This window comes from Plasmodium sp. gorilla clade G2, assembly GCF_900097015.1.
Source record: "Plasmodium sp. gorilla clade G2 genome assembly, chromosome: 7".
Lineage (NCBI taxonomy): Eukaryota > Apicomplexa > Aconoidasida > Haemosporida > Plasmodiidae > Plasmodium > Plasmodium adleri (nom. inval.).
In genome coordinates, this window is record NC_041699.1 from 213,682 (window position 1) to 232,634 (window position 18,953).

The 18,953-nt window shown below is 20.3% G+C and overlaps 3 protein-coding genes across 3 annotated transcripts; 1 reads left to right on the top strand and 2 right to left on the bottom strand.

Moving 5' to 3' along the window:
- Positions 1–153: 153 nt before the first annotated feature.
- PADL01_0704000 (origin recognition complex subunit 2, putative) lies at positions 154–2,664 on the top strand (the record flags this gene model as incomplete). The annotated part of the gene is made up of 1 exon (XM_028681077.1): positions 154–2,664. One exon carries the CDS (start codon positions 154–156, stop codon positions 2,662–2,664), a length of 2,511 nt encoding a protein of 836 aa, XP_028537491.1.
- A 454-nt stretch (positions 2,665–3,118) lies between these two features.
- Positions 3,119–5,584, bottom strand: PADL01_0704100 (DNA replication licensing factor MCM7, putative; the record flags this gene model as incomplete). Its single annotated transcript, XM_028681078.1, has 1 exon — positions 3,119–5,584. The coding sequence occupies one exon, from the start codon at positions 5,582–5,584 to the stop codon at positions 3,119–3,121; it is 2,466 nt and encodes an 821-aa protein (XP_028537492.1).
- A 2,617-nt stretch (positions 5,585–8,201) lies between these two features.
- PADL01_0704200 (inositol-phosphate phosphatase, putative) lies at positions 8,202–16,718 on the bottom strand (the record flags this gene model as incomplete). The annotated part of the gene is made up of 2 exons (XM_028681079.1): positions 8,202–8,799; positions 8,938–16,718. The coding sequence occupies 2 exons, from the start codon at positions 16,716–16,718 to the stop codon at positions 8,202–8,204; spliced, it is 8,379 nt and encodes a 2,792-aa protein (XP_028537493.1).
- Positions 16,719–18,953: the final 2,235 nt, after the last annotated feature.

The window sequence follows — 18,953 nt, forward strand, 5'->3', positions numbered from 1 at the left end:
TTTTTTTTATTTATTTATGTACGTATTTAAACAATTCTATAATATCCTGAAAGAATAAAAGTTAACAATTAATGTTTATTCATCAATACACAAAAGTGGTGTCATATTTTTTTTTTTTTTTTTTTTTTTTTAATTGTAAATTTTTATATAATGATGATGAAAAACTTTGAAGTAAATTCTCCTAAGAAATTGATAAGAACAATAGAAGAGGAAACAAATGAAGAAGACAAAGAAGAATATTTAATTACGAATTTAACTGAAAATAATAAAAATATGCCAAGTGTTTTTATAAGAATCCCAAGAAATTTAAATAAATTTTTAAGTAATGAAGAAACTACTATAAAATATAATGAAAATATTAAATCATCAAATAATAAAATGAATAAAGAACAAAAATTAACATCCTTTAAAATGGATAATAAATATGATATAAATTCTGAAGAAAAAATAAGTGCCATGGATAATATAGTTTTAGATAGCACATATCAATCAGATTCAACACATGAAAGTATATCTTTCTTTAACAAAATGAATGAACAAAATTATACACCTGACAATATTAATAATGAGAATGAAAATAATAATTCTGATAGTAATGATGATAGTAATGATGATAGCGATGATGATAGTGATAACTATAGCGATGATCATGGTGATTATTATTCTGATGATGATAATCCTATGGATGAATCATTATTAAAATCTTTTAAAAATAAATTTGTAGATATATACGAATCCAATGTGTCCAACAATGAATATATTACATTTATTAAAAATCATACTAAAAATGAACTAGAACATTTTTTACAAAGAAGAAAACTTCATCATACAAATGAAATGAAAGTTAACGATATTATTAATATAGATTATGATAAGTTAAATGAAAAAAATATTATTCCCTATTTCTTAACTAATGTTTTCGATATGGAACAGAAAAAAAAAAGAGAAAAAATGAAATTAGAATTAGAAAAAAAAAGAAAAATCTTGGAAGAAAAACGTAAAACAAAAAACAAATTCGAAGATAAGGGTAAAGCTAAAAATGACACAACTATTAATGAAAAAAAAAAAAAAAGAAATGAAAATGATAAGGTAGATACAAAAAAAAGTGTGAAGAATTCCACAAAGGTTGGTAATACACAAAAAGGTGTAAAAGAAGGGAAAATGAAAACAGAAGATGATAATGATAATGATAATTCATACGATGAATATGATGATGATAATTCATATGATGAATATGATGATGATAATTCATATGAGAGTAAAAATATAAAAAAAAAAAAGAATAAAACAAATAGTAGTATAAATAAAAAAATAAAAGATGATGACGAAGAATCCTATTCTGATTCCTATAATGATGAATTCGATAAAGAAGATATAGATATAAACATTTACAATGATCCAACATTATATGGTATAGAAGGTAGTAGTGATTATTCAGAAGATATGAAAAGTGATGCAGATAATAATACACAAGAAGACGATACAGGAAAAGAACAATTAACAAATAATAATTCTAAAACATCTAAAAAAAAAAAAGGAAAAAAAAATATAGATGAAAAAAATTCAGATGAAGAAGAAAAATTAGAAGATATTGTAGATGCATCTACTCAAAGATTAATATCTTATGATTATTATTCTAGTTTAAATATTAAAGAAATTGTAAAACCAAATAATAAAATAAAATCATTATCTTCTTATATACCTATTGAAGAAAATTTGGATAATCTAGATCATATACAAAAATTACAATATTTAATTAAAAATTTACCATATACTCATATAAAAGAAAAACGATCTTTATATCATTATAATATTAAACAATTTATTAAATGGAAAGTTTATTTATTAAATAATATTAATATCTGCTTATATGGTATCGGATCCAAATTTCATTTATTAAATCTTTTTACAAATATATGTTTAAATGATGGAAATAAATGTATAATCTTAGGATTTGAAGATGAAATAAATTTTGAAGAAATATTAGTACGTATATTAGAATATCATTATAAATATAAATCATCCAAAACATTAAAATCTTTTGATTTATTATATGAACTTATACAAAGAGTTAATGATTCTAATGTACCATTATATTTTATTATACATAATCTAGATAATACTAAACTTTATCCATATTATGAATATTTCTCTTTCCTAAGTCAATATGAAAATATTTATTTTGTATGCTCAATTGATGATGTATCTTTTGAATTGAATATGAATTTTAAAAATATCAGTTCTATCAATTTTTTTTATATCAAATGTCACACATGGTTAGATTATAGACATGAAATACTTAGACAATGGAATAAATTCTTGCCTGAATGGGTATTCAATAAAAAATGTGAAGAAATCGATATCAAGAAAAATATAGAAACTATATTAAATGCCTTAAGTATAAATCATAAAAGATTATTTAAAATTATTGCATCTATACAATTGGAAAATTTAGATAAAGGAATTTACGGAGTTGAAAAAGAATCCTTATTACAAGATAAGAGAATTTTTACAGTAGGTGCATCAAGTATAAGAATTAATTCCTTATTAGTCGAATTTGTATCGCACAATGTTATAACTGAAACGAGATTAAAGGAGGGAAATACATTTCTCAAAATAAATGCAGATAAGGAAGAACTCAAAAGGATATCTGAGGAACTATAAGATAGCAAAAGGAAAATTACAATTCCTCGTAAAATATAGCATATGACTTAACATATTCTAATTAAATTATGAATAATATAAATATATTTGTATTAAGCAGTACCCATACAAATTATGCATTTGTACATAGATAAATAAATAAATAAATATATATATATATATATACAACTTAAAATTTTTTTTAATTTTTTTTTATTTATTATTTATTTTTTTTTTTTTTTTCATTTACGTTACTATGTTTTACAATGTCACTAAAATTTTTAATAAAAAAAAAATTATGAATATTAATTAAAAAAAAAAAAAAAGAAATTAATATAGAGCAAGTAATTCAAAAAAATATAAATATAAATATATATATATGTATATATAATTATTATGATTATCCATGATTTTATACATATTATTTAATCATATATCAAAATTATATATTCCTCATAAATCATTTTGTATACTTTTATTCGTAATCTTCTTGCTCCATCTCGTCATATTCATCATCTTCATTATAAACATCATTCGGGAAAGCAATAGCTGTATTATTTTCATTAATAGTAAATACAGTCAATTCTACATATTTATCAATAGTATTCATTACATGGGCTCTTGTAAAACCTTTGGTTACTGATTGCCTTTCAATTTCCTCAATAGGTATCCATCCATTCCATCTCTTTTTCTTTTCCATAATTTTATCTTTAATATTTTTAATTATATTCATAATTTCAGTTGAAATATCTCTTCGTCTTCTCTTTTCAGTTTGTAAAGACACACTTGCTTTAGATTGTTCCGTCAATCTTATAGCTTCTTCGAAATCGGCTGTTTCGATAACGTCACTATCTCTTAATCTAGCTAATGCTTGTGATATTCTCAAAATGGCTAACAAGGCTCTGGGTGTTGTATAATTTATACGTGTATCACTATATCTTTCTTGTTGTGATTCTAATTGTCTCGTAGATACATACCACTGTGTTATTTTCGGTATTAGTTCTGGTGAAATGGTTGGTTGCTTCTTTTTAGCTAGCTGTATAAAAGCTCTTAAAACTGTTTTATCAATTTCTTCATAACCATCATCATTCAATTCAGATTTTTTCTTTTTATCATCACTAGAGTCAATACATTTTAATATATTTAGAACATGTTCAGCTAGTTTTTTATCTTTTTCTCTATCTGATACATCAAGTAATAAAAATTGTAAGTCAAATCTTGTTAATAAAGCTGCTGGTAAATTCATATTAAGCATAACAGATTTTTTACAATCATATTTTCCATTAACAGGATTTGCAGCAGCTAATACAGAAGACCTAGCTGGCATATTACTACAATGTCCAGCTTTTGCAATGGAAACAGTTTGTTGCTCCATAACTTCATAGATAGCTGATCTATCATATTCATCCATTTTATCAAATTCGTCAATACAACATATACCTTTATCAGCTAAAACTAATGCACCACCTTCTAATGTTGTTTCTCCTGTATTAGGATCCTTTAAAACAGCAGCAGTTAAACCAACAGAACTACTACCTTTACCTGTTGTATAAATAGATCTTGATGCAATAAGACAAACCTTTTTCATAAGTTGACTCTTAGCAACTCCTGGATCTCCCATTAGTAAAATATGTATATCACCTCTAATTAAACCTCCATCCTTTTTCTTTTTGGTACATCCTCCAATAAGTTGTAATAATAAAGCTTTTTTAACATCATCATGTCCATATATTTCAGGACCTATATTATAAGCTAATTTCTCATATAAATTAGGACTATTTTTTAATTCTTGAACTTGTTCCATAATTTTATCATAATTATCTATATGTTCATTAAAATTTTCTTTATTATTCTGTACATAATAAATATGGAAAACCTTTTCTGCTATCAACCCTCCCTTTAAAGCTTGATATCCACTTTTAGTAACAGGCATTAATACTCCTGTTAATGTAACTGACATACCTGGTTGTATAGATGTAGTACTTTCTCCATGTATAATACAATTCATACTTCTTGGTATATCACCTTCTGGTAATTGACTAGATAATTCTTGTACTTTAATTTCTTGATATTTTACAAATTTACTTAATTTTGATTGGAATTTTAAGGAACCTCTAACACCATGAACATTAGTACATCCTGGACAATCAAATAGTGGCATAAAAAAAGGACCATCTACAGCTTTATAAGCAAATACATGACATCTATCACATTCATATGTAGCAACTTGTATTCTAGGTTTTAATTGAGTAGCTCTAATAACTTCACATTCAAAAGTACTTAAAGAACCAATACAATCTGCGTTCACAATTCTCATTTTTCTAACTAAATCTCTAGAACTAGGTATTAAAATAATTTCAAAATTTACTCTTAAATATGCTGGTAATTTATATTCTTTCATACGTTCTTGTCGAATCTCTTCAATAGGTTTTATCATATCCCGAAATAAATTATTAAAAGCTTCTTTTTCACTTTCATCTGTACTATATCCAGAATTATCCTCATTATTTATTCTTCTTAAATTTCTTCTCTTGATCTTTTCACTCTCATCTTCTTCACCATAACCTCTCATAAACCTTTTATAACATTCATCAGATAAGCATTTATCAGCAGCAGAATATAATAACTCCATATATCTATGGGTATTAGTCATTATACCATTATATACAGAATAATCTACATCATCATTCTCTTTACTAAAATATTCTCTTAAGTCTCCTAAATATATAGGTAATACCTCAGTATCATGATTATAAATCTTTTGTAAATAACCTTTATATTTTAATTTACCCCAATTTGTGTGATTTACTGCAGGGTCTTCAAATGTATCTAAAAATCGTACTAACTCGTCTATATGAGCATTATAATTTTTTACTGCCTCCAAATATTTTGTATGACTGTCATCCAAATATGAGCGAATATCTCTCCTCCTTTCACCCATTACTTAGAAATAAATATATAAAAAATGTTATATATATTAAACTATATAAATATTATATCGAAATTATAAAATATATATATACATTAATATTAAAAAATATATACATATACTATAATTTGACGTCTATTCATATATTATAACATATAAATTTTTTATTACCAATATATTACATTTATATATATATATATATATATATATATATATATATGTATACCTTAATATAAACATATATATATATTATATATATATATATATATATATATATATATTATAAAATAAATATTAACATTTAATAGTACATTTTTTTCTTCTTTTTTAACTTAATGTATATCATATACCAAAAATGTGTGTACATATATACAATTATATATATATATTTATATCAAATTTAATAAATTATAAAAAAAATTAAAATGAATAAATAAAATATAATGTAATAAAATAAGAAAAAAAAAAAAAAAAAAAAAAAAGCGATGTATTTTGTTAAAAATATTTTTTTTTAATATATATTCATCACAAAAAAAAAAAAAAAAAAAAAAAAAAAACAAAAGAATATATTATAAGATAAACATTTAAGCACACTTATTAAAATATGCAAGAGATTTTAAAAATTAAAAAAATATATATGTATATAATATATGTATAGGTGGTATATATAATTACATACTTTTGTTAATATATGTCCATCTAAATTAATAATAAATTCATATATTAAAGAAAAAATTACATATTTATAATATAATTCATCTCGTAATTTTTTAATTAAAAAAAATTATACAAATTTTTCTTTTAAAATAGACAACATATTTGCGAAAAATAAAAAAAAAACAATAAAACATGAAGTATATTTAAAAAATTATATCTTTCTCTCTAATATAAAAAGGAAAATACCAAAGAGAAAAAAAATAAATAAATAATATTATAAAAGGTTATAATGATATATAATATTATGAGTAAGATATTTTATTTTATTTTATTTTATATTATATATTTGTTGATTTTTATCTTATTATTTATTGTTATTATGTTTTATCTTTTTTTTCGTACATGTTTTAATAATAAAGTATATATATATTTCTTTCTTATATTAAAATAAAAATGGGCTCATATATAATATATTATCATTCTAATATTTTATAAATATAAATACCGTTTTAAAATAATTTTTTTTTTTTTTTTTTTTTTTTTTTTTTTTTTTTCATGCTCAAATATATACATTTTATCATATCACATAGATATAATTCATTTAAGAAGGATTAAAAAAAAAAAAAAAAAGAATGAATTAATGATTAATATAACATTTTTATAATCATTCATAATATATTTTTATGTGTGTATATATTTTGATGAAATTATATATATGAAGAAAAAAAAAAAAAAAAAAAAAAAGATTAAAAATATTTATATAAGGATAAATTGTTAACACATTATATATATATATATATAATATTTTTCACACACCATCTGTGTAAACACTATATTTTATATAATATGTTGTTCTGCTGCTTACAAGTATTTTTCTTTATTATTCTAAATGATTACTAAAAAATATATATGTCTACTAATACAGCCTTTTGAAAATATAAATATTTTAAAGATTTTTTGACATAAAATACTATTCAACATATTTGTATTTTCATATGATATTATTTTTTTGGTTAGTTTATTATAATTCGAATGTCTTTTCTTAAAAGAAAAAGAAATTATCACTTTACAACAACAAAAAAAAATAATAAAATGTGAAAGGTACATGTTTATATATATATATATATATATATGTGCATATTATAATGATAAATAATATGAAAATATAAATCATTCTAGATATTTATAAATACTGAGAAAACACATTCATAAATTGAAAAATTATATGGAGAAAACAAATAGAATATAACATTTATATATATAACTTCAAAAAAAAAATAATAATAAATTAATTCTTTTTTTTATATTGTGGGTTCCTTATATTATTATTTATTCCTCCTACTTTTTTCTTATTCTCCTTACTATTTTTTCTTTTTTTTTTGTATATAAATAAGTATATGTATATATATATATATATAAAACAAAAAAAAAAAGAAAGAGAAAAATCAAAATGAATATATACATATATATATTCTTCATATGTATATTTAAAATATAATTTAAAAAATATGTTGAAAAAAAATACAAAACATAAACATATATATATATATATATATATATATATACATTAAATAAGATGTATTGAATTTGTCTTCTAAAAAATACATAGGCTGCTCTCAAAAATAAAATAATACATAAAAATAAATCAACATATATATATATAAATATATATATATATGATACAAAAGTTTAGAAAAAAAGATAAACTAAAAATTTTACAAATACACATAAAAAAATAAAAAATATATATATTTAAAATAAAATCATCATTTTTAGAAATATATATTAAGCTCCACCTTAAACAAAAATATACACTAAGTGTATATTATAAATATAACTTGATATAAAAATTAATAAATATATAATAACATTTATTTATATATATATATATATATGTCAACTTTTTTACATGGTCATCCTAAAATATATATATATACATAAAGATAAAAAAAAAAAAAACATTTACAATATATCATTTTGTATATTCCTCAAAATTTTCAATATTTTTTATGGCATCTTCATGAAACGAATGCTCATTCGGTTCATTCTTACATTTTGAATTAACAGGATTTGAATAATTAAGAATTTGAGATATAGGGTTAGAAGTATATTTACTTATACCATAACCATTAGAAAAAAAATAATCAAATAAATTATTATTTTTATTACTACTACTATTACTTGTATTACTTGATCCTTTTCCTAAATATCCATATTCATCTAAGGTTTTCATACTATAAGAGTGTAATAATTTATATTCAATATCCTTTTTATCAAAAAACACTTTCAATTCAATAAGAGCACTAACAGGTTTATGATCACTTGAAAAGAAATTATTATGGGTTTTATAATCTAAATATTTAAAATATATTTTATCATTATTATAAAAATCATTTAACATATCCTTATCTAAAATATCAGTCTTTTTATTATCAATCATATCATTTTTTTTTCTTCCTTCTATGTTCATATTATTTTCCCTAGAATGTTCTTTTGCTATATGTTCATTCCTTTTCTTCTCCATTTCGGATAAGTGTACAAGTTTTCCACTCAACAAAACACGGTCACACCTATTCAAAAATAAATATATGAATATATATATAATATATATATATATATTATAAACACATTAATATTATAACATATACATTGATATATATATATATATATATATATATGAATTTCCTTTAGTCATCTTATTGTCTTACCAGGCAGGGGTTCTCCTAATGTCGTACATATTCGAATGTTTCTTATACTTGTATGTTGGGTTAAACGTTATGGGGTGCTCATGAAAGAGACAAAAAGGTAATATATTATACATCTTATTATAAATAAATTGATCATAATTCAATAAATGTTTAATATTTTTGTTAGATATTAACTTAAGTACTTCTTCAAGATTTTTGTTTATTCTAAAATTAAAATCTCCACATGCAAAGAAATAATCAAAATTAAATAAATTATTTAATTCTTGATTTTGAAAACTATTACTTAAAATGTTCTGCATTTGTGTATTCCTTTCAAATATATTTGTTTGACCAGATGCTAAATGAATATTATTAAAACAGAATGAATTATATCCTAATCTAAATTTAACTGACACACTTCCTTTATTTCCTGTATTTCCCTTAAGACCTACTTTCACCTTACATACTTCTATTTCTCTTATATGATCAACCAAAGCTTCATCAATAAATATAATAATAAATAAACCAATCATAGATACAGATTTTAATTTTACATATTTAAATTTTCTTAAGTTCAAAAAGTATTTGTCAGACTTTTTATTATTATTATTATAACTACTACTACCATTAGCAGCAAAATCCCTATTATCCTTTTTTTTATCCTTTTGTACATTTTCATAATAATCATCCGTTTTATTTATTTCATTCTTTACATTTTCATAAAAATTTTTATTTTTCATTTTTTGTGATCCATACTTTTTTTCATGCATCAAATTATTATTATTACTTCCTAATTCTTTGATTTCACAATCTTCAAAAACATCTTGTACACTAGTAAAATTGTAATTTTTTAAACTATCCATATTATTGCTATTATCAAACGTGTTAGTTTTATTATTATGTGTGTTTTCTTTGTTATTATTTTCATTATTATTTATATTATTATTATTTTTAATTTTATTTGAGTGACTACCTCTTCTATCGTACATATCAATAGGTCTTGCCAATTTCTTTTCTATATCTTTGTTTTTATTATACATATTATCATCATATTCATCATTCATATTATTATTATTTATATCACTAAATTTACGATTATATAATTCCTCAAATACATAAGAACCTCTTATATTCCCCTTATTTGAATTAATAAAAGAATCCTCCTCCTTTGGATTTGATATAAACTCATCATTGAATACATCATTCAAATTCATATTGAAGCTATTGGTTACTTTATTTTGAAAAATATCCTTTACATTTGAGCTTATATGTGTTTCATTACTTTTCAATAAATCTTCATTTATATGGTCATGTTTATTAGGTTTATTTTCTATATTATCATCATTTTCTAAAGCATTTACTAAATTAAATTCATTACTATATTTCATTTCTTTAGATATATTATTGTGTTCATCAGGTATTTTATATTTGTTGGTATCATCAATATACTCCTTTTTGTCCATATCCATATCCATGTCTAAGTCCAAGTCCATCAAATTAGAGAAAGACATTTTCTTCTCACTCATTAAATCTAAATTTAAAGCATCACCCTCTAAACTATTAAAATAATTATTCAAAAAACAATTTTTTGATATATCTAGCAATGAACTATTATCCTCTGTAGTTCTTCGTTCTTCACCTTGTACTAGTATATCCATATCATCATAATTATAATTATTAGATTTATTATTATCATAACTTTTATTTTTGTTCTTTTCATTTTTCATATATTCATCGTTAAAGCATTTTAAATAATTTTCATAATATTCATCATCAACATCTTCATTATTCATTATAACATCTTGTTTTATTTCTTCATTGGTAGCATATGTATATTTATTATTTTCTTTTTTATAAGGTGTTGTCGATGGAATATTAGTATTTTTCTTTTTTGTCTTCATATTGTTATTATTATATTTTGCTCCTCTCAAATATAATTCTTTTTGCCTTTGAGATACTTCTCCTAACGTTTGTGTAATCATTTGTTCAATTTTTTTCTCTTTAAATTTATCTTTCATATTCATTAATATACGGAATCCTGTTAATTCGACTACTTCTTGAAAACAAAATACATACATATCAATATAATCATCAACTTCATTAAGCCATGATGATATATCATTTAATTCCTCCAAATCTCCTCCACATAAATTCCATGTACCTGCCCATAATTTTATAATTCGTTCCTCATAATCCGTATTAATAATTTTTTTCTTTGCATAATTATTCACAAATTTGGAATTAGAACAATCTACACAATATTGATTTATAAGATCATGACTTAAATAATCATTATAAATAGGTTCATTATTAACATCATAAACATAATTATTATCTTTATGCATATCATCTAAATACATCGAATCACTTTTATTTTTAAGTTTCTTCATTTGTCTTCTCCTTCTTCTTCGCATTTTTTCTCTTCTTCTATTTCTTCTTTTCTTTTCTATACTATCAGATGTACTACTATCAATTTCGATTGTATTATTGACACTACTACTGTTATTTGTTCTTGAACATAAATCATTCATGTTTTTATTATTTAGATAATTAACATCTCTTTTTAAAAATTTCCCTTCTTCATTATAATGCATATTGGAACCTTTTTTACTATCATAATTATATGCATCATCTTCTTCTTCATCATCATCATTATCGTCATCTTCGTCATCATCCTCATCATCATCATCATGTTCGTCATCTTCATCAACTCCATTAGCTTTCACCTCATAAAATTGATTATGTTCTGCATTTACTTGATAATTCATATTATTATTTGCATTTTCATTAATACCTTGGTCATCCATTTCTATTTTTTCATTTTCTTTATCTTCAAATTCTTCATCATTCTCTTCTATTTCCACATCTGACTCATCTAACTTTTCCATTTCCTGCAAAATTCTTTTAGCTCGATGTTCCAATTCTTTTTTGGCTAGTTCCTTATTTGCATGTACATTTTTGTTTTTATCTCCACTATTATCTATAAGATCTTTTACAAAATTGGTATTATGAATAAAATTTTTCCAATTATGATTCGTATTAATATTATAAGCACCGGATATTTTTTTCAGTTTTAACAAAGCTCTTTTTCTTTTACTTAGAACTTTGGATTCTTGTTTATTTCCTTTCTCTTGGTTCTCTTTTAATAATTTTTTATTTTTAGGGTTAACTTTATTTGGTAGTACATAATTCATGGTAGGACTCGAAATATTATTAACATTATTATTATTATTATTATTATTATTATTATTATTGTTGTTATTATTATTATTATTGTTGCTGTTGTTATCATTATTAGTAGCATCATAGTTGTTCATACTATTAATAAAGTCCTTATTCACAGTACCTGTATTATTATAATTTAACAGATAAGAAAAATCAGAACCTAAGAATGACCTCCTATTATTATTATATTTTCCACTACATAAAATTATATCTATACACTCTTGCCTAAAATTATCTTCAAAATTGTTTTGATAAAATCTTTCAATAGATTTTATTGCATGATCAATATTTGTACTCAATGATGATCTACCTACATTTATTTGTGAAGAGAAAACACTACCTGTCCCTGTATAATGTGTACTTATAATATCCCCATTTTCTACCCACATTTTTTTAAATAAATGTTTTAATATGTAAACATATTCATCGATTTGTTCTACTTTTCTTTTATCATCTTTATTAAAATCTTTATCATTTGAATTTCCATATTTTTCTTTCTTTTGATCTACACCTATTCTTTTTAATTCATCAGCAGTATCAGATGTTTTCTTATTATTCATAAATCTTCCATCATTAATTATATATGAAAAACCATCGAACATACCCATATTTTCATTTTTATTATTTACATAATCATAACTTCTATTCACCGCATATTTATCAGATAAGTCAAGTACATAATTTTCCGTAGGTAATGTTGTTAATATAGTAACATTTTTTTCATTAAACATATTATTTACATTTTTATAATAACATAAATAAGATTTATTTACAGCCTTCAAAAATATATCATTCCTTGAAAGATGTAAAATATATAAAATAAAAAATAAAGCATAATAATATTGAAATACATTAGTCCTATCTAAACAATCCAGACAATTTGTTCTAAATACACCATTCTGAAAAAAACCCGATTGTTTTTTATTATCTCCATCACTATTATCATAACTATAATCTTTATTTTGATTCTTATTGCTATTAGTATTATTTATATTACTATTATTTATATTAGCATTATTTATATTAGTATTATTTATATTGTTATTATCCTTATAGTCATCATCTTCATCTATATTATTATTTAAATTTTCATTATTATTAGTGTTCACTTTTATAGGTTCCATAAAAAATGATACATTCTTTATTTCCTTTAATAATATTTTATTTATAAAATCATTCATTGCATCATCAAAACTTTTATTTTTCACAGAAATATGAAAATCATATTCAATATAATTAATGTAATCTTTTTCTTTATAATGTTTATCTTTCTTTATAAAATTTATCATTTCTAACATTTTCTTTGTTAATTTCTTTTCATTACTTTTATTCTGACTTAATAAATTTATATAATAAATATTATTACCATAGCTATTTATTAATTTCTTATTGTGCTCTTTAAATGCTTTAATACTTAATAAGGATGATCGTTGAATATTTACATGTGAAGACATGGAATGTTGTTTCCAAAACAAGGGGATAGAACCTCTAATTTGAACAAGTGATATAATTCGATTTTCAAAATCTCTTCCTACATATTTATTACTACTACTGCTATTATTATTATTATTATTATTATTATTATTATTATTGCTATTATTATTATTATTAATATCATTTGGATCATTCATTTTGTAGGTTCCAAAACTTTCATTGCTCATTTTGTCTTTATTAATAAATTGCTCTTTTGTTTCTGTTGAAATATTACCCCCAACCATTTGGCCAGAACCAAATGAATTATTGTTCTTATCCTTTTCTCTCATATTATGCATATTTAAATTATTTACCTGATCATGTGTTAAATTTGGTGATGCTAATACCTCATTAGACACACTACTATTATTATATGTATTATTCCTATTACTATTATTTCTTTCCATGTCCACTTTTGTATTTGTAAAATTTTTATTTTTATATGCATCATAATTCATATCAGTCATAGAACTATTATCCTTGTTATTTACTTGATCAAGCTTATCGACATATTCCACATTTCTATTATTAATTCGAACTATCTGCTCCGATTCAACATAATTAGCAACATATCCATCATCATTTATGCCTCTTTTATTAAATCGAGTACCACCCAAAATAGATGACCTTCTACTTATTAAAAGTAACTCTAAACATTTTTTATTTATCTCGATTGATGTATAAGATATATATCCTTGTATAATACAACAAAACCAATTATTATCAATTTTACATTTATTTTTCAACTTCTTTATCATTTGATAGTTCCACACATATTTCTTTTCACACATTTTTAAAAAAGATTTTTTCTTTTTAGCATGTAAATTATTTAAACGAGCACTATATACTAATGGTTCCACTTCTATCTCTTCTATATTATTTTTTACTTTTTTTTGAATACATTGAGTTAAATCATAATCATATGAATAATACATATGGACACTTAACAATCTCTGAATAGTTTTTAAATATTTATGTATATCCATTTTGTAATTATTTTTTTTTTCATCATTTCGAACATCTTCATTTTTAAAAAGCGAAGAATAAGAATTTTTTTTTTCATTATTTTCTTGCATTTTTAGATTACCTTTAACATTAAAATATGAATGATTAATAAGTTCTTTTATATTATTATTTACTACATTTACGGAACTTTTATTACTAGCATTGGATCCTTTTTTATCTTCTGACAAAGCCTCTGAAATTTTACTATCACATGAATTCCTTTTATTTACATCATTTTCATGTATGTTCTCCTTTTGATTATTGTTATCATGTACACCATTTTTATTTTTATACGATAAATTATTATTATTTTTTTTATTTTCAAAATTTTTTTTATATATATCATTCACACTATTATTATTTTTATCATCATTATATAAAGGTGCATTATTATTTACATTATTATTATTTATATTTTTCTTATCTAACAATATGTTGTTGTTATTTTCATTATCTTGATCAAATATTGCGTTTCTTTCTTTTATTTTATTTTCATCTTTTTTTATGTTCATTAATATATTATTTTCACTGTCTAATATATTTTTATTATTTATAAGTATGGATAATTTTTCGTTCTTTCCATATTCTTCTTTATTAAAAAACGAATTATCGATTAAATTTGTTTGAATTTTTGAACTAGAATTTAGAGTATCTGCTTTTGATTCACTTAAATTATCTTCATCATATACAGAGCTTAAGGAATTCTCAACACTATTAAAAATCATTTTATTTAATGTATCATTATTATAATTATTTCCAATTGTATGCTTAGCGCTTAATATATTTTTTTCACCACTAGATTGTTTCATATTATTATTATTGTTGTGATGTTGTGCTATTCTATTTGCATTAATATTCATATTTTTATGTGTACTCATATTGGTATTTGAACTCATAGTTTTATGAATACTGAGATTATTATTATTATTATTACTTATATATTTACTATCACTAGTATTATTATCATTATTATTTAGTTGGTAGCTATCCTTGTCACTTTTATTAATAGACATATTTTCATCATTTGTTGATATATTGGTATGTGAACTAAAAAGGGTACTGATTTTATTAGTGTTATTATAAGCAGATGTGTTATAAGACGATGTAGATGCCTTATCATTTTTTAAAAAACTATTATTATCCTTTTCTAATTCATTTTGTGCTTTTCCTATGTTTCGATCATTTTCATTAACATTCTTGCTATCATAATTAGTTATATCTGAAATAATATTTAAAATATTTTTATGATTAAATTGAGTTGTAAGCCATTTTTTCGCACTATTGAAAGTAATGATTTTTTTATTTTTTTCTTCCTTCTTATTATAATTATTGTTTTTATAAGAATTATAACTATTAATATTATCCACTACCTCAAAATCATTTAAAATACTATCTTTCTTATCATTTTCTAAATTACCTGACTTTTTCGAATTTACAGTTTTATTATAATTATTACCTTGACAGCTAGCTAAATTTTTATTGCTTGTATTAAAAAAATCATGTGAAACATCATCATTCTTATTTGAAAGGTCATTAGTTTTTAGAGAAGATGCTGTGATTATACCAAAATTATTATTATTGTTACTTTCAAAATTTATTGAGTTGTCTATTATTTCAAAATTCTTATTTATATCCTCATTATTTTTTACATTATTTATAAAATAATTATTTGAATTGTCATCTATATTTAAACTATTATTTATTGCTGTATTTATTGGTATAATATCCACATTATATGGTATATAATGGACTTTTTCTATTTTATAAATACTTCTATATTTATCCATATAATAAAATTTACTTAATAATCTCCATTTTTCTACTACAAATAAAAATAATTCATTCCTAAATTCTATGGTACCTATTAAATTGTCTATTATTAATTCATTTAATATATTTCCATATTTTTTACTCTTTTTTCTTATCTTCTCTTTTAATATTCTCTTCTCTAAACATTTCCCATTTTTTCGATATATAAAGAGTGCTGGCACCTTAACGTTCTCATCTTTCTTATCTTTTAAATTCTTTATGTAAATTACTTTAAATACTTTTTCATAAATTATCAATAAATATCTGCCGTCTGTGTTATATGCATTCATCAGTCTTATTTTATTTATGTAAGTATGTATTTATAAATAAATATGTGTGTGTGTATATGTAAATGTATATAAATAAATAAATATATATATATATATATATATGAAACAAAAAAAAAATTAAGTTAAAAATAAAATACAAAAATTAAAAGAAGCAAAAAGTGAAAATCATCATTTGAATAAAAAAAAAAAAAAAAAATTTTAATATATAAAAAATACTTATTTGTTAATTCATCAGTTTGTTCTTTTGTTTACATACATGTTAATAAGTTTATATGCTAACATGCTTATTTGTTTATATTATTTTCTTTCTGTTCTTTCATTAAATCGTTTATTGTATTTTATTTTTTTGTATTTTATTTTTTGTATTTTATTCTTTTGTATTTTTTTTTTTTTTTTTTTTTTTTGTAATGTGTGTACCAAACACAAGAAAATACTGAAAAATAATATTAAAAAAAAAATTATATACTTAAATATATATATATATATATATATATATATATATGTATGTATACTTTTTTATAATTTTACATTTATTTTAAATTTTAAAAAATAAATACTACAAATATAATTAATCATTACAAAAGTATATAAGATATTTCTTTTCTCATTATTCATTGGTAATATATATCTTTTTTATAAAATATATTCATTTTTAAATAATATTAAATAGAAAAAAATATTTATAACAATGTAAAAAGTTTTATTTTTTACATTAAATATTATACAAAAAGTAATATATAAATATATAGTTTTATATAATATAAACTCTCTAAATATATATTGTTTTAAATATACAAATATTATATATATAAAAAAAAGACATTTTTTTTTTTTTTTCATATATAAAATTTTGTGATTCAATTTTATAAAAAATAATATATTATATATATATTTTAATAATTATATATATATATATAATAATAAGTTTTATCATCATATATATAATTATACATATATATATATATTTTATATGTTTATATTTATATTATATATAATATTTTATTTTTCATTAATATTTATATATATTATTACATATAAAAGTAATACATAATCCATTAAATTAAAAAATATTTTTTATAAACAGACAATGATATATTATATTATATTATATATAAAAATATATATAAATATATGGGTTAACGAAATATATAAATAAATTTATTGTTCTTTATATTATATATATATATATATATAATATATTCAAATATACATATATATAATTTTTTTATTTAATTTTTATCAAAATTTAAATATAATTATTGATGTATACAATATATATTCATTAAAAAAAAAAATATAATAATAAATAATAAAAAATTAAAGAATTAAAAGAGTTAACCCTCAATCTATTTATTATTTAAATGTATATTTAGTTATATGTTTTTTTATATATTTTTAAAATGTTGCATAAATATATATAATATATATATATAATATATTTATATATAATTTTAGATTATCATAATTTATAAAATAAAAAATAAGTACAAAAAAAAAAAAAATAAAAATAAAATAATAAAAATAAAATGAAGAGAATAAAAAGGAGGAATTATAAACTACTATTAAAATAAATATTTTTTATATTCACATTAAATCAATATTTATTATAATTTTTTAACTTATAAAAAAAAAAAAAAATAATAATAAAAATAATTAAAATTTAAAGAAGTTTATTATATAAAAATTAATTTTAATATTTATTTTTTATATAATATTTTAATTTTTACCTAAAATAAAAATACATTGAAAAAAAAAAAAATAAAATAATAAAAAAAAATAACTGCATATGATTTTTATATGATTTTTAATATTATATTATATATATATATATATTATGTAGAGAACAAAAGTATTCTTTAAATTTTTTTATTATTTATAAAGAATAACATAAAAAAATAAATAAATTAAAAAATATATATAAAATAAAAAAAAATATATAGTATATATATCTTTTATTTTTTTTTTTATTTTTTTTTTTTTTCATCTATTTAATAATAAAATAGAGCAACAACAAAAAAAAATATACATATTATTTATATATATTACAAAAAATAAGAAAAGTATAATTTGTACGTTTTTTTTAAATATAGAGAACAAAATTGAAATTTTTTTTTTTGTATATGTATAAAATAATTAAGTGCTTTAAAACATTTTAAACTTTTCCTCTTAAATTTGATCAACAATATATATGTATATATTTATATATATATATATATATATATATTATTTGTTCTT